This window comes from Perca fluviatilis, chromosome 3 (genome assembly GCF_010015445.1).
Source record: "Perca fluviatilis chromosome 3, GENO_Pfluv_1.0, whole genome shotgun sequence".
NCBI classification, from domain to species: domain Eukaryota; kingdom Metazoa; phylum Chordata; class Actinopteri; order Perciformes; family Percidae; genus Perca; species Perca fluviatilis.
The window spans coordinates 32,938,525-32,960,006 of record NC_053114.1 but is presented as its reverse complement, the minus strand read 5'-3'; the positions used below and the strand labels follow the sequence as shown (position 1 = coordinate 32,960,006).

The following is a 21,482-nucleotide window of genomic DNA, read 5'->3' as shown; positions in this document are numbered from 1 at the left end:
CAACAAAGAAAAAAGCTATTTTAGAGACTGTATAAACACTAGGGCTGCACAATATCGTCATCGCGATATCAACTGGTGCAATAAACACATCGTGAAAGGCTCCGACATGTCGCAAAATTATTTTTTCTCTCCTCCTCAATAGCTACAGACACAGAAATGGCCCATACTAAGGAAAGCTCATTGTGGGACTGGCTCTAGTGGCTGTAATTCTTCACCAAGGCTGAATTTCAGGAAAGAAACTTCAGATACAGTATTAGGGGACCAGTAAGGTCTATATAAAAGCATCCAAAGAGCACCATGTCGTGGGACCTTTAACGCTTTCACTGGTTTCATAAAGCACTCCTAAAAGGCGTAGAATCTTTTTTTTTTTTAATCCCACAAAGGCTATACAACAATATGTAATGTAGCCTTGCTCTACTATCAAGACATTTACATCGATCATTTTCATTTTATTTTTTTTTTTTAAGTAAATTGCAGTAAATCCAAGACAAGACAAACAGAAGACAATCTGCTGAGTCATGCCAGCGCCACTGACCAGCTGTGAGGTTGACAACAGAGGCTGTTCCGGCAGTGATAGCGTCGACCTGGGAGTGAATCTCATGTTTTGACTCATCCATTTTGTTCTGGATCCACACCTTGGATGCCTAGGGACACAGAGGGAGACCACAGCAAAAGACATGACTTTGCATGCATACAATGCACTTAAACATGTCTGTCATTCTGCAGACAGCACTATTATTAATCACTATGTATTACCACGGGGTTTTTTTTATGGCTGTTTTTTTAGTGAACGCATGCTTTGAAAGTGATACATTACAATACTGTGTGTATAGAGTATGAGTATGTTAGGGTTTCATTTCAACCGTAGGCACATGTATGTGCACTGTACAGTACCATGTCCTGTCCCAGTGGTGGCAGGTTGTCAACCTCCCCTAGGTCAATCTGGGCCTTCTGCACAGCTTGCATACTGGTGTTGATGGTTCCCATCAGAGCCTGCTGGGCTGAACTCTACACATACAGGAAGACAAACAGGTTGGTTCATTTCTCACAGAATGCAGCCTAGAGGGATTTTTCAAGAAACCTTGATGAGGGACGATGATTGTAATTGCAGTGGTAGAAGACGTATTCAGTACTAATACCACACTGTAAAAATACTCCGTTCCAAGGAAATGTCCTGCATTGAAAATGTTACCAAAGTAAAAAGGATGCAAGTATCATCATCAGGATATTAACATAAAAATAAAACTGGACACGATCAAAACACTTCTGTCAATCAGCTAAGTGTTTAATCTGCTAATCATTTCAGCTGGAATTGTAGGCCTATATATTGTTGGGTAGTTTAATTTATACTAAAACATTGTGTTTTATTAACTGTGTTTCATGTGCAAAAATCTTTTTTTGTAAAGTAAATGGTAACTAAAGCTGTCAGAGTAATGTAGTGGAGTAAAAATTATAAGTAGAAAGTGGCATGAAAAGAAAAGGCTTGAGTACCTGAAATTTGTACTTAGGTACAGTACTTGAGTAAATGTACTTAGTTACATTTCACCACTGCCTAATTGTTGCATGTATGGGAACCAGGCACGAGGAAGGGGAAAAAAGGATTATGATACAGCTGTCTAATGGTGCCACCTCAAACAGAGTCTTGCATGAGTGGCATACGCCTTTAACAGGACTTCATCAGTGAATGAAAACTACACAGACATCATACTGAGAGCCATTTTGCTGTTCTTACAAGCGGTGGCATGTGTCCACGGTGCATCTGACCCATTGTGATCTGCTGTTGAGCAGATGGCATGGTGCCCATGCTGAGTGACTCTGTGCCAATGGAGCCAGAGCGTATCACCCCTGGCAGCGCCACAGAGCCATGCTCCACCCGACCCACACGATTAAACTGCTGCTGAAGGATGGTGGACCTGCAGGAACACAAACAGGAAGTTAGTGAAACATCTAGAAAGGTTATGGGATAATCCCTTTTTTCTTGTTCACGTTTTCAAATCAAGTCCCGTCTTAAGTTAAAGTAGAATGGTACAATAGGCATGGACACCATATCAAAGTTTTCTTTTAGAGAGTAAATCTGGCAAGTTACGTTGATTTAATTAATCTAGTATAATTTAGGTTCAAATCACACTGTCGTTGACGTTTACGTCCAACTAAAGCTGAGAAAATATCAGTTAATGTCTGCTTGGTTGATAAAGCAGGAGAGTCACAATTCAAAAATAATTCCTACATCATTAAGCTTGCCCAGAGCAGAATGTAAAATATTCTGCTTGAAAAGGCATTCATCAGCTTTGGTTTGGCTTACCTGCATTTAGTAACTGCTCTCTGTCTTTGTAGGACAGTATTGACAGATTAAATAATTTTTTAGCTGAGTAATGTTTCGGTGAAAACAGACTGGGAGTCCTTTAAAGTCTATTCTCAGCTTAGCGTCACAGACCTTCCACCAAAATGCCAGCAATTCCCTTTGCGCTGCCTCATTTGAATGACACTACCATCCGTTTGCGCCTCTCCTCCCACCTTTGCACCATGCATGCTATTCTAGGCACAAAAATACGCAAAGACACCATGAGCCAGATGGCAAACAGTGCAAAATACAGCTTTATTGTAGTTATATATTAGAAACAAGCTAAAAAAATGGCAAAACACATGAAAACAGGAAAGACAGGAAAAAGGGGAAAAAGGTCACTTAAAAGAAAACTAAAAGAAAGCATGTTTCTAGTTCTTAACTATGTGTGTGAGTGTGTTCAAGATCGAGATTTAACACCAGGCAATGTGGTTGTGTTTGTTTGTGACAGTCGGCCACTAACACAAAGCAGACCAACATTGCAGAATCTTCCCACTGTTCACTTCTGGAAGATAAAGCTTTGTTTTGTTTTTCCTCAGATAAGGCCTTTCAGAGTTTGGGCTTGCTATGCGTTTGCAGTATAAAAGACTTTTGCCTTCGGCCCTGCTCACAAGCCCAGATAAAAGAAAAAGGACAACAAAAATGCAATAAAAATTGCAGCAAATAGTCTCTCAGTTTAAAGCAGGAAAGCAATATCAATTGAGGCGAGACAGGAAAAGGGACTTCAGTTACACACAGAGTTCACTGTGGATGAATGAGGTAATACACATCTAATCAGGAAATGTTCAGATAGGGCCTTTGCTTGTCCAGTGCAGCAAAAATGTCCTCACATAATGATTATCTCTCAGGATAAAGTCCAGCGGAGGAAGTGTTTGTGTGATGAAATGAGGTCCTGGAAGATGGATGTGTGAGCTGCGGTCGAGGGGCGTAGTGAGAAGGAAATTGAAAAAGGACACAGTCGGATATTGTGTTTTGATAGAATAATACTGTACGAAATAACTTTGTTTGCTGCTTTTGAGCTCATGGACAAATCATCATATTGGACACAATAAAGTACAGCAGGAATCATATAGGATCACTGTATGGATTAATCCACACAACTACAAGTTTGTTGTCATTAGCTTTATTTCCATTTCCTTGCTTTTGTAAAGCTTTTTTCTATTGAAATATCCTGTTTTATACAACATGTTTTTTCATTTGCAAATAGAAAGATGAAAACGGTCTAACACTGACAAGAAGCCCTGCTTGTACATTTTGAATCTACAGCCATGCTAGCAGCTCTGTGAGGCTGCACAGTGTTGTTTTGACCTAAATGCTAATATTAACATGCTAACATGTTTACACTAAAGTTGTCATGTATAGGTATAATGTTCAAAATCTCATTTTAGTGTGTTAGTATGCTGACATTTGCTCGTTAGCACTAAACATTAGACACATTGAGTTATTACAGTGAATTCCTTGGAGAACACGAATGTTTGCACCATATTTAATGACAATACATCCAAAAGATGCTGCTTGCATGACTGGAATAGTCAAAACACTTAGTTATAAGTTACTTATTTACATACTTTTTCGGGGATACGGATTCCTCAAGCATGGTTGACTCCTCATCACCTTCTAATCCAAAGCGGTCCTTGCTTTGCTTCTGCAGCAGAGAGAAAAACACACCAAACATTAGTTTCAAAAAGGAGCCCACAGTGACTTTAAAAAAAGCTACCCTGAGGCTATCTTAAATTTCTTTAGTGTCACATAAAAGAAAACCAAATTCATCAAGCGATTCAGAGTAGGAAATTGGTCTCACATCAACACATATTTAATTCTATTTTTAGGCTTTGGATACACCAGCTAAAGGTCATTTAAACTAAAATGTAACCAGAAGCAGGAGTTACTTTTGATTCAAGTTGTGCTGGCCTTCAGGTGGGCAGAGATATCTTTTCAGTATTTTGAAGGCACGTATTTGTTTCAACTTTCTAAACCGAGGAAAGAAAGAATAGAGACCCAAATACGCATGTAGGGTGGGGAATAACTATATGAGTTCTTACAGTGTACCTGTGCCACATGAGCCCAGCTGTCCTGAACCTTTTTTTTCTTCTTCTTAAAGTGCAGCTGTACAACACAGTAGCCTGAGCATATCACGCATCAACTAATCTGAGACTTTATTGATTCATTATGATTCATCGGTGTCTCCGGAGATAAATGTCTCACCTTTTTGAGGATGATGTCGATGTAACCGGCAATGAGCTGAGAGATCTGTTCCCCTTCAGTGGTCTGCACTGAGTAATAACTCTCCTGGTACTCCCCAAAGTCCTACACAGACACACACACACACACACACACCTTTAATCATGCATTTTACACTGTACACAGGATTTATTGTGTGGATTCCCATGTAGCCGACTATGTCAGATGAATACTACACGTTGTGTTGGATGATCTCAAACTGCTTCAACATACAGAGAGTCAGAGTCTTAACCCAAGAATGTTGGAGCAGATTTTATGTAGGAAACAGAGAAGAAAATAAATAACTCTGGACTTTTCTTTAATAAAGATCTGTACACCTCATATGGGCACACTTTAACTATAAATCACTGGGAAGGCAGGGTGACCCCATCCAATTTACAATAGATCAAAATCTATGACTCCATCAACATGTGAACCACAAATCAAATCCATTTTGAATCCCAATGTCACAAGAACACACAGCCTAAAACACAAAACACTTTGCTGAATTAACAGCAAGAAAGAGAGAGCGTGTTCATTTAGTAAAGACAGTACATCTACCAGATCTGCAAGATTAGATCCGTGTTGTTCTTTGACTCGATGGTGCTGACACAAAGGAGGGATATTGACAGGCAAGACGAAACAGTCCGTTCAATAACTGAAGTGCGCAAGGGAAATGAAGGGACAGGCAGACTGAGCACTACAGTGATGTTTTATGGCCATTGCAGAGAACAGTTGGGTTTACTGTGGGCCTGGCCCTTCTTATTTACTATCCGGGATATATGCTCAAGTCAGTGTGGACAGAATGAATAAAAGATAAAAACGGCTGAAAGAATAAAGCCAGCAGAACCAAAACCTTGTAAATCTTTGTGAAATAAAATTGAGAAACTGGTGATTTTGTGTGTAAGACAGGATCAGTGTCCAGTCAGATGTCATAGGTTTTTGTGTGTGTGTGTGTGTGTGTGTCTTACCAGGGTGAAGCTCTTGGGTGACGCTGCCCACCTCTTCACAGTGGTAAGTGGCCACTCCTGAACAACATCTTTGGTCTTCTCCTCCACCCTCAGCACAGACTCTTTGGTGATCCCCAGGAGCCGCGGCACCAGCTTGTTCTTACTCTTCATCTTTTCCTGCAAACATATCAACTTGATTTAATCCTTCCAAACTTTTAAAAACAATTTTAGATCCTAGCAGTCTGAATTAGTAATGGATGAGTTCAACAAAGCACTGTGTACACAAGTGAACTGCCTTTTCCCCGTCAGTTGGAAGAAGCCTGTACTAAGAAGCAAGATTTGGCGTTAACGAGGTAACTTCAAGTTCAACCCAGGGTTGTGTATCACGACGGTGGATCACTTGTTACCAGGTTAAATCGCCATGGTGAACACCTAACCTGCTCAGGAGCAGGTTCTGTTGGAGATTAGACGTCAACCGGTGTAGAAGCACCGCCTACTGACCAATCAATACTCAATTTATAACGGCATCACCGTTCTTAGAATATCTGGTGGAGCTCAGTGTGTGGAGAGAGAGAGAGAGGTGCGCTCATAAAAGTTGAAACCTTTAGAGACCGACAACCCCGTTAACATTCCCTGATGAGTATTTTTATGAAAGATATAGATTTTGAGCTGAGGGAAATACGTACAAGCTATTTGTCGGCTTCTTGAGCCGTGTGTTGCCAAAGCGCACATCGGTTTGAATTATGTTTTTGTATTTTTTATTTTCTCTCACGATCGCTCACCACTGCCAGGGCTGCAACTGGAATAACAGGCTAAAGCAACGACAGGTTATGGAAAGCACAAGTGTAATTATGATCAGATCTTGTGCCGGACTGATGAGGAAGTGATACTGTTAAGCGTTGCGATTTACGCATTTACAGCGTCGGCTATTTTTTTGCCAGCTTTCCTTTACCGTTTTAGGAAGCAGCGACTGTATTGTGTTATGCCTGTAAAACCGTGTCTGTGTTCCTTATATTTATGTAGAATTATAGTTTGCTCTTCTTATGTAAAATATGCAGCTCTGGTAGAGGTTTGCAATTGGTCAAGCTGTGCAAACACCGCCTCTTTTACATGAACGTGCGAGTCGCTAGATTGGCAAACCCTGGGTTGATTTTTTTTTGGGGGGGGGCGGGCATTTTCAGCCTTTATTTTAACAGGAAAGCTGAAGACATGAAAGGGAAGAGAGAGGGGGAATGACATGCAGCACAGGGCCACAGGTCGGAGTCGAACCCAGGGCCCACAGCGTCGAGGAGTAAACCTCTATATACAGTATGGGCGCCCACTCTACCAACTGAGCTATACAGGTGCCCAACCCTGGGCTGATATAACATATATCGATATTGATATGATATATGGTAACTGAAATAAATCCAGGGCATGTTGATCCCGCTTTGCAGTACAGGCCTCTAACTTGTTGTGTTTATGAAGCCCTTTTAAGAAAACCGTGTCTCTGGTCTTCTATCACTTCTGCACGGATGTCAAACTGCTTCACAAGATCTCACGACTATTTTTCTGAATCACTTGGCAAAAAAGCAATTACATATTTCAGTCCATTTAGTAAACCTTATTTCATTTTCCACATTTTAAATCCGTTTAGACATTTTAGGTTTACATAAGCTTTTAATCCACACTATTTCATTATTTATAACGGTTTTGATGTCCGTTTTTATCCTTTCAACATGCATTTTCTCTGATTTTCATCGTCTTATGTATGCAGGGCTTCACTCTCATTGGACCACGTTGTATAAAGAAAAGTAGAATGAATAAACCAACAGGACAGCAAACAAAGTATTTTAAATTGCGTCATCAGCAAACAAACCATTTCAAATTGTCAATTTTATTCCCTTCAACGAACAATACATTTTCTTTCATTTTCATATTCCCTGGCCTGCTGAGGGTATTACTTGAATAAAAAGGCATTTTAGAGAAAAAGGACAGATAACCATTAAAGCAACAGGATTTAAATTTATAGGCCTAGCAGCTTGAAACTCTAATTTGGCTGTCACACTGATCTGCCTAGATGGGTATTCAGTTGTCTAACCAGTTGAAAAAGACTAAACTTTCCCCCACTTAGTAATTAAAGTGTTACGTCTTACTCATGCCTTTATCTGCTTGTCAAAAACTCTCAACCTCCCCCCTGTATTCACTAAGCCTTTAATGTCATACTCCAGTCGCTCTCTGAGCCAACAGAACAGCTGACTTCTTTTCCTTTCCCTTGCATGGGCAGAGAAAGTGCTTCTTCAGGAGCTGCAGTTGGCGAGCAGATGGACAGACCGTGATGGGCTGTGACGTGAGGGCAGAGAGGTGAGATGTGTTAAAGTCCTGGAGGGCCTGTAAACCCTCTGGGGCCTCCAGGGGTCATGAGTTAGAGACTATAGGCTGCATTTTTTCCAGGGTTATTTTAAAGATGTTTCTGCTCCACTGGATTACACTCGAGGGTACGGAAACGACAAAGGTGAGCAGATAAGATGTCAAACTGATCACGGGGAGCACAGATCTAAGTCTAGGAGGTGGGACATCTCATAACCCTTATTTGACAGTTCCTCGACTCGTCGGTCCTCGGCTGAACAGGAAGTGGTTCTGTCCGTCCTCGGTGAAGGCCGTCTCAAAGCTCTTATTTCTGCCCGAGCGAGCCTCAAGGAGGGATCACCAAGGCGCCATGAGCGAGGATACACGAGATCAGCCTTCCCGGAAGCTGTGCAGCTGAAAGAGTTGCCAACTCATCCCAAACAGCGGACAAATTCATGTGACTCTTCAGAGGATAGGACGCCTCATCCCTCTAAAAGCACATTTCCTCGGTTTCTCTCTCCTCCCATGATTTCCTCGCGTCTCTCCCGTATCTCCTCGGTGGGAGGGACTACGACACGAGGAAGTGACGCAAGTGGAGGAGTCGAGGAGGCAATTTAAGGGTAATGAGATGCACCTACCGTTTCATATTTGGGTGTTTTACACTTGAAAGGAATAAAAAGGGGAGGTACAGTGTGAACTTGTATGACTGTGGAATGTGTGAGCAACTGCAAATGAGGATTTGATGAGGTGAGCTCCTACCAAATAGAGAGTTTGTGATTTGTTTTACACTTTATCTCTACCCTTATTCTCTGGTGCTGAAAGCTACTGATGAAAAGCCAGGAACTGTCTGGCAGAGAGTCAGTAACAGCAGCACAAGTGCCTTTTTTTCCCAAGCAATTACCAGAAATGGTCTCATTTTCTACGAGAGCTCAGCGATGAAGTCAGAACAGGTGACAGTTGGAAAGCAATTTATCGATGCAGACAGGGAAGTTTCCCATGACTTTATGCAGGATGTCCTCTTAGTGACAAATGATGCGAGGGGAGGGAATCAGCAAATTGCTCATTTCGGCAGGCATCTCACTGGCAGTTGGACTTATTTGGTAGAGTAAGTGTCCCAGGTTTGCCTGTGCGATATTTCCTAGTCTCCCTCTTTCACTCCATTTCTTCCCCACTCGCTCTGAAATAATCTTTAGCGCCACACTCGGCTGCACAGAGAACATTTGGTTTCCTTCGAAGGCGCATGCTGAACTCCCAGCAGACGAGTGCTGCCGGTGTGTTTGTATGCGGTGTTACTGAAGAAGTGAGACTGAGAGGAGATGTATAAGATGTATGAGGGGAAATGGCTCCTTAAATGATTTGGTCGATCAAAATAGCTCTTTTAAAAAAGGGTGGATTTGAGCTTTTGAACCCAGTTGAAAAAAAGGGTTGAAAAATGTTACATTTGCACACATTCACACAATTCATTTTTATGAAATCTCAAAACACATTATAAAACATAACATAATGTATATAACAAAAGAAGAAAAAAAAACATAGGTTTATTCTAGCAACGAGTTATTTTTGCTAACCCAATTGGCAGATTTTGTATTCACTAGCCCTTAAAAAAAAAAAAATGCCTTTGCCTGTTATGAGAAGTACAGACAATTTCCCCACCTGCTGGGTACGGCCTTCAACCTTTTTATCCAGTTAAGACCAAGCCCAAGGAGATAAAAGGCCTTTCTGAATACACTTGAACCAATTCCAAAATCTGCTTCCCCCTTTTTAAATAATGAAATTTTAAAAACCGGAGAAAAGAACTTCAGGCTAGATTTTTCACTTTTTGAGGGTAGATGATCTTTTCAGTGAATAAAAGGGTGCAGTGCTACTTCATTAAAATGGTGTATTTCCGTGAGGCCATTGAAATAAATATATGTGTTACAACTTACCTTGACCAGGAAGAAGGAGACGCCATATGTCCGCAGAGACCGTGCCAGTTTGACATATTTCACTTTTGCTTCGATCTCCGTCATTTCTCCACAATTTTTGTGTTCCTGCAGGTTGGATTACACATGTATTCAGCAATTGGTGCACAATTGTCAAATGAGTTTAATGTGAAACAATTAATATGCAAATTTTCGAAAAAGGACAATGTGGCCACACCTGGAATATCTTCTTCTCAGCTCCTCTCTGCTTAATGTATTCTTTGGGTAGAAACTCCTTCAGGCTGGGAAAGAAATGAAATGCATAAGAAGCTGAAATTCATATGAAAAGCATGAACATGAACTTATTCTGCTTCAGCCGTATAACTAAAGAAAGACCAATTTCATAAACTCTCTAAATTGGATTTATAACACAAATAGAAATGTTTCTATCGGTAATTTCATGACAGGATGAACTCCTTCCCTTTTAGTCTGCTTTATTCAAATCAAATGAGTTCTGCACCTAATATTTGGCAAAGATTCTGGAGTAAGAAAAAGGGCTACTCTCTTTAGAATGCTAAATTATTCAATGTGGATCGGCACCACTGAGACATCTTGCGGGATAGCACTTACTCTAAGAATCCAGGTTTGTGTTTGTGCTCTATGTGAGGTCCAAACTGGATCTGGGCCTGAATACCTCCGAACTCGCACGCCTTGTCAAACGATACGGGGTGAGAACCGTTTAGGATGTCATCTCGAGCCTGAAAGACAGATAAAACCTTTAATTAAGTGGGTCATTTATTTACCTAAAAGGATATTATAGCTTCGAAACAAGATTCTAAATGGTTTGCAAGAAGCAGACATTTATGTATCCAAAAGTTATCCATGACTGCACATTCTACATTCACCATTAGGTGATGATGGAGAAATGGAAGGTACTGTATATCTTCTGGTTCGTGGTTACATTCTACTGTGGTGGTAAATATGTTAAGAGGGTCAGACCTGCACATAAAGCAGATTGAGTTGGACAGGGTCTCGGGAGTCCACGTTCTGGTCGGAGTAGAAGAACTTGCGTCTGAGCAGAAGGGTCTCGTTCTCGTCCACGCCCTGCTCTCGGAACGTTCTGCTGTGGTCCAGCCAGTTCACTGACAACACAAAATACAGCCACAGGGATCAGATAATTAAACAAAACTTATTTAAAAGGCAGACAAATGCAGATATGAATCAGGTTGTTGTTGTTGTTTTTTTACAAAAATCTAAATCAGTGTGGTTCTAGAGCAGGGACGTCAAACTAAATGTCACTGAGGGCCACACTGGAAGATGAGAATCACATCAAGAGCCAGACATGTATAGCTTATTGACATGCTTTTATTTAAGAGAAAAAGTCAAGTATTTTGGACTGTATTATTGCATGTCTCATATATGTCTTTTTACTTACAGTTTGGGTCTGAAAAAAAGTGGGAAAAAAATGTCAAAAAAACGTCAAAAAACAAACTAAGCAAAAGAAAAAGTCAAAAAAGTGAGGTGGTTGGTATCACAGTAAGCTGTTAAAATGGACTGTTAAATGGCCAACGTGCGATGATTTTTTATTAAAGCACAGACTTTTGTTAGGAGGGAAAAAAATCAATGACCCGTTACGAAAGTGTTTAGAATGAACACTTTAGCAAAATAAACGGCCGCCATCAACTATACCATCAGGTCAAATGTAATTTAACTACACTCACAGTCATCGTCTGTGTGTAGTTTGGCTTTCAGCTTCTCCATTTTTCTCTCATCTCGCAGCAGCGTCCTGTCTTTCTTCAGCGTGCCCATCCCATCCTCCTTCTTCTCCTCCACCGTCTCCTGGATCAGAGAGTATTCTTCATAGTTTGTGATGCCTGGATTTAAAAAAGGAGAAAGAAAATATCCACGATATCCCCCACAGTCAGGTTGGATAGATGTTTAATTCAACAGGATTATTTTCTTAACACTTTATGATTATCTCTGTTTGCAAAAGCTCTTGGACACCAACTAAAGCAATTAAAATTGTTTATTTAGTGTTTTTGTATTTATTTATTTATTTGCATTCTGTTTATTTTCCCAATGACAGAATGTAGGATTGGGAAAACACTTATCAGATTCAAATGATGTTTTAACGCTTTGTGACGGTGAATTTTAATGCATGCATGTCTTTAAAAGACCTAATAAAGGGCAGTTTAATTTTTTTTTAAACCCAATACAGCACACCTTAACAGAATGGAGAAAAGGGCTAGTAAAAGGAACTATGTACCTATTCTACTGCATATAGTCACAAGCAGCTCTCCCACTGTTTTGGAGTCGTCCACCATGATGGTTTTAACGGCCCCGTCCAACATTTTTATTTTCTGGGGCTTCTGCTTCTTCTTGTATTCAAGGATGTCCTGCTCAAAGACAAAAGGTAGAGAGAAAAGAAAAGAGAACAAAAAAACTTTAAAAAAAAGAGTGAAAAAGAGGAGAGAGGAATGCAGGAATTGAATGGGTTAGGGTTAGAAAGAGATGGAGGGGAGAGAGAGAGAGAGAGAGAGAGAGAGAGAGAGAGAGAGAGAGAGAGAGAGAGAGAGAGCGAGAGAGAGAGAGACCGCTGAGAAAAATGATCAAATGCATCCAGGTTGCTTGCAGAGAGGGGAGAATATGGGCCAGAAAACCTTATTTAACGGCTGCCTATCACAGCTCACTGCTCCCTTCCAATCACAACAATGAGGAGAGATTTGGTTCAGAGTAATTGGTCACAGTCATGCCTTCTACCTGGGTTGCCTTTGGTGGATTTGAAGAGGAGAAACCATTTAGAGCTGCAAAACCAAACCCACTGATGTACTGAGAGGCAGCACTACACGACAAACCAGAGCGCTCGCGGCATTTGGTAGAGCAGGGATCAGGAGTTAAGACTGGCGGAACAAGCCTTTTTTTTTTTTTTTTTTTTTTTTTTCTTGTTTTGTATTGTTCCTTCTGTTTTTGTACTGCTGTGTATGATTTAGGAATTAATTATATTGTACACTGTCTTTGTTCCCAGTTGTTATTGAAGGATTAATAACGTTTAAAAGGAACTACAATGTTTGTATTTCCTCCATCATAAAGCACTTTGTTAATGATCTGTTCAAATAAAGATCATCACATTGTGCTGCCTCGTTCAGTTGTTGGCCATTAGAACATCTGAACTCATGGAGTTTGGAAGTAACTAAAACAACGACTATATACATAACTTGCATATAAATGAACACTGTGTGTGTGTGTGTGTGTGTGTGTGTGTGTGTGTGTGTGTGTGTGTGTGTGTGTGTGTGTGTGTGTGTGTGTGTGTGTGTGTTGGGTTAAACAGATTGATATATTTACCCCATTGCGAAGCATGTAGTAGTCCAGTGTCCTTCCAGACTCCAGCCAGATGCCTTTCCTGGGGTCTTCATCAGACAGAAACAGACCATAGTCTGAAGCTGGAGCAGTGAGAAGAAACGTCAACATTTTAGAGACCGTTGTGATGGAAGTTATTCCTTATGCCGGGATCAGAGTACACAACATCACCTCCATAATGTGACCGACCAGACAGCCATGGGGCATCGGGAACTATACTGAACGTTGGGCACAACTATTGCTCATTGTAGTGTGCTATAGTGGAGAACAATCAACGCGCAACAACGTCCCCTCAAAAACACTACGGTGTCCGATAATTTTTTTTGCCTTCTTTCGCCTAGTCCGTAAACAAGGTGACGCATGGGGGAATGCTGATGCCGTCAGATGGAACAGTGCAGTCTGACCCAGCACCTCATCCTGATCCCCTGTATACGTTACGCAAGTAGCGAAAGATGGCAAGCTATGATTGAGATCCAGCGTGGGGGTCTCGGCCAAGTCACGCTAAATTTACGACTCTACGGTTGCCTAAATAGACAAAAATATCATGTAGTCTGAAGACCGAACAGATACATGGGAATCAAGACAAAGCGGACCGAACAAATGAATTTTTTTACTGTTTTAATGTTGTTTAATCTTTATTATGTTTTTTTTTTTGTTTATTGAATCCCATTTTTTAAGTGTATTTAAACTAGTTTGTGAGCCTTCGAACATCCAAATACTCAAGTTGAAGTATTAATCTGCAAAATCAGATTTAGTTAGAGTTGGATACGGTCATTAAATGTTGTGATTAATTGTTAAGTGCACGGTTATGTGAATAATAACACCAGACCTATTTAGATTTGTAGCATTGAAAACTCTTATCATAGCCCAAACATACTGCGTTTGTTCTCTTTCATTGTTCCTTTGCAGCCCTGTTTCTTTTACAGTTTACACCCCATATAGTGTCCTTTTATCATTCTTACCCTGTCCAGTTTGAGCCTCAGGGACCCTCTCTCTGATTATTCTACAGGCGTCATAGACAGCTGTGGAGGGCTCAAACTGCATTGTCTTCACAACATTGCACTGGCGAACGCAGATTTTCAGCGACAGCACCACCATCTTGGCAGGCGGTGTGGGTGGGGGCTGCAGCTACACCTGCGCAAAACAAGGAGGACAAAGAGGGGAAGGACAGAGCAGCAGAGGTTGAGTTTATTGCATGGCACAAGTCCAGGAGGGGCAAAACTTGAGCACAGTGATGAAACTCATTGACTGTGATAAATGAGCCAGATGTTGGAGGAGAAGAATTAATTTCCTGATGTTCTAGAGAGGGCTTATACACTTTACACCCAGTCTGATACACATTTCTCTTGCAAATGGGATAATTGTGATTTTCGAATTTGATAATACTAGAAGTTAAATTAATTCACTACGACATCGCCGTTATGCTTGATTAAACAGGTAAAAGTATTTTTTTTATTTTCGCCATTAGAAAAAGCACAAACTAAAGCAGTTTTTCTCTTCACGCATCTGTGACCACACACACACACACACACACACACACACACACACACACACACACACACACACACACACACACACACACACACACACACACACACACACACACACGTCGAGAACAATGAAATTTTATGAATGTGAACAAAAGTGCTAATTGGTGCACAGTGAGGGCATTGTTATGTTTCATAAAACAAAAAGAGCCCATAACTAAATGTATCACTTTTTGAAAACGGCCCATCTGGTCCCTGCTGGGGACAGAGAAAAGACTGAACAACAGACTTTAAAATGTCAAATAAAGCAACAAAGCTACCCACAACAACTGATACTGGAGAGGCACTTCTCCACAATGTTTTTTCATATGAGATGGGTGAAACAAACCACTTCTAAAAACACCGCACCGTTAAATCGATTTCTTTCCCAGTGACAACAGGAGTCTGTATATTTGAAGACGATGTGTGTTCAGAGGCAGCAAAGCAATTTCCAGCTTGTTATCTTCCAAAGTTAAAGTCAGCATGGGTCCTTCACGGTTTGCATGCTGAATATTCTCTTACCACATATAAAGAGAACTGTGGTAAAAAACACAGGTTGCTACCAGGTAAAAAATTGTTTTAAAAAAAGTGGCGATATGTCAATGTGTTCACGCTTGTTGTGGCCAAACTAAATCAGTTAATACATGTTTAAATATGACTACAAATATGATTCAAAACTGCTGTGGTTCAGAGATTAAATGCAGGATGAAGAAGGGAAGAAAGCTGTGACCTCCCTAACAGAGAACCTCCTGTCTGGGGATAAAAGGGAACACTAAGCCCCTCTGTGCCAGGGAGTCAAAGGTGAGGGATCAGTCCTGGTCATGGTTGAAGTACACAGACGGCCCCTCATCCGCTCTGCTCGCTTCTGACCCTGACTCAGACATTTAGAATCTGGCTCCTATGTGAGATGTGTTCACATATAGCAGTGAAGGTGTTTGTCTGGCACACAATGTTGACACTCAGCTGACACTAGCTAGCATGTATCTCTACCACGAAACACAATTAGGTCTAATATTAACACATTAAATCATAGAAAGAAAATATTCTCAGAATATAAGAAAACTTTTTTTGGTTGTTTAAAGCGGTGTTTTTTTTTTTGCTGTCTCCAGCTTCTTTTGAAACAAAATGTGTCTTCTGGCTGTGGCAACAACAACACACCTTCGACATTCTGTGTGAGTGTGTGTGTGTGTGGCGCGTTAGGTCATGGCAGTTTACTGCGGCACCGCTATGATGACCAGCCACGCCGAGGCGGTACTAAACTCTGCAATGGAAAATGGACACACAGTGCGTTGAGTAGAGTCGAGGCGAGCCTAGCAGGTACCATGTGATGGAAAAATGCCATTTGTTTGTCTCAGCTATTGCTTTGGGCTCTATCTCAATCAGTCAAGCACTTTCACAAACCCCCTGTTGGTAGCAGTTGGACTAAAGCCAAAAACTTTCTTACAATCACTCACACTGTCAGAGCCTCACTGAGCTTTAATGACAACACCATCCTAAAACAGATGTGATGTGTTATTCTAGTGATCCCACACTGTTAAACTGAATTGGTCACAATGAAAAGGTCTCTCAAAGGAAGGAAGAAGACAGACAAAACTCTCAGCGATGCCCTTTAAAAACCAGCCCAAGAGTTACTTCAGTGAATGAAAGCAACAAAAGCGACTTTGTGGAAACACTGACGGGGACGAGGGTGATGTACAAGTATATGAACGCATTTTTGAAATCCACCTATGAATCCACAAAGCATCGCTATCTTGTTCAGAGTCACAGTGTTTCGTATTTGATTTGATCACAGACCTCTGGTTTTTACCTTTGGGGTGGTATGTGTTCGCGTCCACAAACCGATAAAATAATGTGATATTCCTCTTTTAGAATGTAATCGCTGCAGCATCAGCCTCTACAACTCTGAAGAATGAGCAGATAAGCAGCAGGAAAAAAGTAAGGAGATAAGGGGAAGCAATGGGGAAAGAACATGATAAACTAATAATATGATGAAATGGTTATCAGTGGAACCACCAGCGGGCTCGGCAGGACTACAGAGAATGAACTAGCTTATTTATGGCAGTGTAACTACCAATGCAGAAATCACTTTGGGATTTTAACATAATGCCACATCAAGGCTCAGTGTATTTAACTTTGCTGCAATCCACCGCACTTAAGGTGCCTTTTCATTTCACTGTAATGTGAAACGAGCAGATCTACAAGTTTATGAATATCTGACTTGCTTATTGCAACTCTGCCCTTCCATCACATCCGTGTGAGCCTCTTCCTAAATATCAATACATTTGAGGCATGCTAAAAGCTGACAATGCAGCTCTAAGGTGTGTCCTGTATAGACATGGCTGTCTTTTTCCATGTCTTGGATTTCTTAGTTTGATAGCTTATACTTCTAAATGATAACACTAGAGAATATTATTTAAGTAAACAACATTGCATGGGCTAAATTGCTTTAAGGCTTTTTGAACGAGAGACAGAATACCAAAACAAATGTTTGTTATCAATATTGATACAGGTAACCAATTTGACCATGAGCCCCAGCTGCTGCCCAGTTTGCCCAATTGGACCAAATTAGTTTCAAACATGCAGCTGGATAAAATTTTGACCAATGTTGCTACGCACTCCAATAAAGCTAAAATAATAATACATTATGTTAGAAGGGCATATTTTTAGTCATGCTCAAATAGTATCATGGGGGAAATGTTTTCTATCCAATAACTCAATTAAGACTAATAAGTTGATACAATTACAGATGCAGAAGCACATGCTTTAGCAGCAGACTTTACAATTGTACACTGCAAGAAACCGATTAAGCAAGCAGAAATACTACATTAAGAGGTATTTCTACATGAGATGAAGAAGAGCTGCATTTTCAGAGAGGACAAAAGCAGTGTAGTCTCACATACAGCAACCTGCTCCATCTCTCTCCATGCTGGTGAATCCATCTGGATGCAGGTCCATCTGTTTGCTTTCATGCTTTATTTACCAGCCTGCTGTATCTGACTGCCGGACTCATCCACCTGCTGAACCAGGGTGCCGTCAGTCTGCAGCTTTATCGGTCTACTTTACATCCCTACTTTCAGCATTGCTTCCTCACTATTCATACCAACTCTTGCCATACAAGAGAGAAGCAGTGGTGCTCTCCGCAACATCAACAACCCTTTTGAAGTAATCAGTCATAAGATATCAATGCAAATATTACATCCAAAATTGAAAAATTATAATAAAAGTAAACCCTTTGAGCAGAGAAAAGGGACCCAATGAACCACCAATACATTGCAAAATAAAAGACACAGAACGAACACACAAATCCATTATCATTAATACGCTGTATTCTCCCACTCTGTAATACATAAGCACAAAGCATCTCTCCCCCTCCTGACTTTAAACCCTACTGCATCAGTTACACCTACACGTCTTTGATCTACTGCAGGCTCACATAACAACAATATTCAACAGTACCACTCACATTTTTCATGTGGTTTACACCACCGACAGCAGAAGCCCATTCAGGGCCAATTTAATCATAGTGGACTGGCTTTTGGGTAAATAATTAATAGGAATTTTCAGGATATGTATGATTGTGCATAGTGACTAGCCCTCATACAGTCATATATAGATAAATTCATCACGGTCGATGCTAACTGTAGGTCACATGAAAACTGAACCATTTCTATGACAACTGCCCCTTGCTGATGAAATGCAGTTGAAAGTTTGTGACAAACAAAGCCTTGAGTTAAGAATTTTAAGCCATGTTAGCAGCATGGCTCTATGGACGGCAACATCCGTCTGTTGGTCAGTCCAGCCCTTTGGCCCATCCTGAAATATCTCAACGACTATTGGGTGGACTGCAGTGAAATTTGGTACAGACATTCACGGCTTCTAGGGCTGGACCCGAATATTCAAATATTCGTTCGGTGGGTTGGTATTCGATTTTAAAATTTGACATTCGAATATTCGTTTTGTCTTTGGTTTATTTATTTTCTGCATTTATCTCTTGTTCACACTCCAGTCCAGTTGGTGGCGGTAATGCACATTTAAGTTGGTTTGCCAACCGCCAATAAACTACAAAGAAGAAGAAGAAGAAGAAGAGTCTGTACACGATGACGCCCACTTCGAGCATTTAGCAAGCTGGGCAGAGAAGCTAGCGGCGATAAAAAGTGCGGAAATGGAAAACTGTTTCCCATTGTGATTCGGCCAGAAACTTCAACATTGTGAGGCGAAGAGATCGTTTTGGAATATAAAGCTTGGATATTACATTTCCTTGGACTCTTGGAGATTTATGAAAATCAAGTTTTGGTTAAAATACCACTTTGTTGCTGACAGGACAACGACAACAGGTATGCATGCACTCTCGGCTGCGCAGATTACGGCTGAGTTGTTTTTTTTTCTTTTACTTTGTAACAGTTGTGTACATGGCTGTATATTTTGAAGATTTAATGCTTTAAAGTTATAAAAACGCTCATGAGTGGAAGTTTTATCGAGGTTACAGCGACGCCTCAGTCACAAAGTGTCCCATTGACGGGAGGGTGATCCTTGAGAGGTTAAAAGTTTATTAATTCTGAACGCGTCTGGCCTGTCTATCTATATTGCAACAAATACGACACTGCACTCCCTTGTGAAGTCGTTTGGATGAAAGGTTCTCAAAATAATCAACCTGCAAACAAACAGACAGACACAGAGATTCCTGCCTTTAATATGTTCAGCCCCCTCTCTCCGAAGCTTCGAATATTCGATGCTCATTACTACCGAAGCCTCGAAGCTCAAAAAATGGTATTCGGACCAGCCCTAACGGCTTCCATAGGATATCTGGAAATCTGACCAACTTTGGGGATCCCCAAAACCACCCTTTAGCACCACCATGAGGTTGACGTGTTTGGTATTTTAGCAAAAGATCTCAACAACTATGAGATGGATTATCATGAAACTTTTTAACTCTGTCCAATACTTTGTTAATGACTAAATACCTGCAAAGCTAATGATGTTTCCATCAGCCTCTGATATACTTTTTGCGATGTGCTAATTGGCGATGGTTAGTCTGCTAACATGCTAAACGAAGAATAAAATTATTAACATATCTGCTAAACGTCAACATGTTAGCATCGTCATTGTGAACATGGTTACATGGTGACATTAGCATTTAGCTCAAAGTACCACTGTGCATGTCTAAGTGCAGCCTCGCAGAGCCGCTAGCATGGCTGTAGTCTTGTTTTTGTCAAACTACTATTTGCATGTCAAAATTAACTCTAACATGTTTCTGAAAAGCCCAAAAATTATGAATTGATGAAGAGCACACGTAAAGCCAGCACCAAGTTTCCCTACAGTAAAGATAAGCATAGTTTGCGATCATGGGTAGAGCCAGCTGCATTCATCCCTGGAGGAACTTCACAGCTCCCGCTGCCTCAAAAAGGCCAAAACCATCCTACAGGACTCCTCACACCCCGGTCACACACCGTTCTAACTACTGCCGTCAGAAGAACATGAAATCAAGAACAAACTACAAAACAGCTTTTATCCAACAGCCATAAGTGCATTGAATAATGCTGCTAAAGTATAATTCCTACCACTAATCTACCTCAATAGGGCTATGTGTAATTTTTAAATGTGGATGCCTGTATGAGTGTGTCTCCCATGTGTTTTTAGCATTAATATAATATGTTTGCAGTAGTAGCATTTTTTACTATGTATTTATTTAGGTATAAATTACCTCATAGATGTTTGGCACTGACAAGGACTGCACTTAATTTCGTTGTATCTGTTACAATGACAATAAAGATATTCTACTCTATTCAAGCCGCCAAGCCCTGAAGTTGCTTTTTAGCCTTGTATCATATTGATCCCAAAACAAGGGCACGTACATACCTGCTCTTAAAGACATTGTGGGGGTGAGGCCACTAGGAAAGTTGATATTGCAACTACTCCTCCACAACAGAGTGGCCTGGAGCAGAACTGAAGGCACCCTGGATGCGTTATTTTGGAGGAGATCAGACAAACCAATCCATTGGGGGGGAAAAATCCATTGGAATGAATTGAGAAATGTCACCATTTTAAAGAATAGTGTGACTGGGCCTTAATTGAGCAGGTTACCTGGGGTCTCTGTAAATGCAGTGCAACGTCTGTCAATAATCTAATGACCTAACAAGACTGTTCCCTTTTTTCAGGATGAGGCTGGAGCCCCATTCTACTGGAGCTGGGAAATGCACATTCAAGAGAACATGTGTTGACAGATATCAAACAATGTGAGCTACTGGTATAGTTTGTGTTTATAGTATTTGACTCATAGACCTGGGCTTTGACATACATTAGATGCAGTAAATACAGACATCACACCAAAAATAGGACAGAGAACACCATAATTCAAGGAATGCCGCTTACATTTCGCCACGGTTTTCACCCACAGTAGCCGATTTTCATTTTGTTGGCAAAAAACTGCCAACCTAAGAGTTGGACAAATGCTCATGAATTAAAAGGCAAATGAGACCGAGCACTGGAACATGTAGCTATTGTTCAATAGATCAATGAGGCAGAGCAGTGCCTGCAGGGAATGCCCAGGCCCTATTACAGTAACATGGCCTCTAATCCAATAATAGAACAGCCCACAAGTGAAACAGGCCAATCCTACTAAGTTCTGGACCACATCAACACATTCAATATATTTTGCCAGAGCATGTTGGTAGCCTAGTTTCAACACAAGGTCCAAACTGGGCTACTACAGGCATGGTAATTAGTCCATCTGTTTTCTCTGGTTTAACATTTCTGTGTTTAAAGTCCAACTGACATTTTTGTGTCTGCTACAGCATACATATCTGCTCTGTAAATCACTTTCCCTCTGTTCTCCTTAGAGAAAATATGTGACACCAAAAGG

At 40.8% G+C, this 21,482-nt stretch overlaps 1 protein-coding gene across 1 annotated transcript in view; it reads right to left on the bottom strand.

The window, feature by feature from the left end:
- Nucleotides 1-21,482, bottom strand: part of LOC120555771 (talin-2) — a 97,713-nt gene that overhangs the window by 35,233 nt on the left and 40,998 nt on the right. The window contains exons 3-16 of the mRNA XM_039794822.1: nt 14,060-14,231; nt 13,083-13,180; nt 12,007-12,136; nt 11,462-11,614; nt 10,740-10,882; nt 10,371-10,498; nt 9,979-10,042; nt 9,765-9,869; nt 5,533-5,688; nt 4,547-4,648; nt 3,910-3,986; nt 1,733-1,913; nt 895-1,008; nt 536-644 (exon numbers count right to left, since the gene is read on the bottom strand). Coding sequence (XP_039650756.1) covers nt 536-644; nt 895-1,008; nt 1,733-1,913; nt 3,910-3,986; nt 4,547-4,648; nt 5,533-5,688; nt 9,765-9,869; nt 9,979-10,042; nt 10,371-10,498; nt 10,740-10,882; nt 11,462-11,614; nt 12,007-12,136; nt 13,083-13,180; nt 14,060-14,195 — 1,696 coding nt within the window. The 5' untranslated portion in view covers nt 14,196-14,231. The remainder of the gene's footprint in view (nt 1-535; nt 645-894; nt 1,009-1,732; nt 1,914-3,909; nt 3,987-4,546; nt 4,649-5,532; nt 5,689-9,764; nt 9,870-9,978; nt 10,043-10,370; nt 10,499-10,739; nt 10,883-11,461; nt 11,615-12,006; nt 12,137-13,082; nt 13,181-14,059; nt 14,232-21,482) is intronic.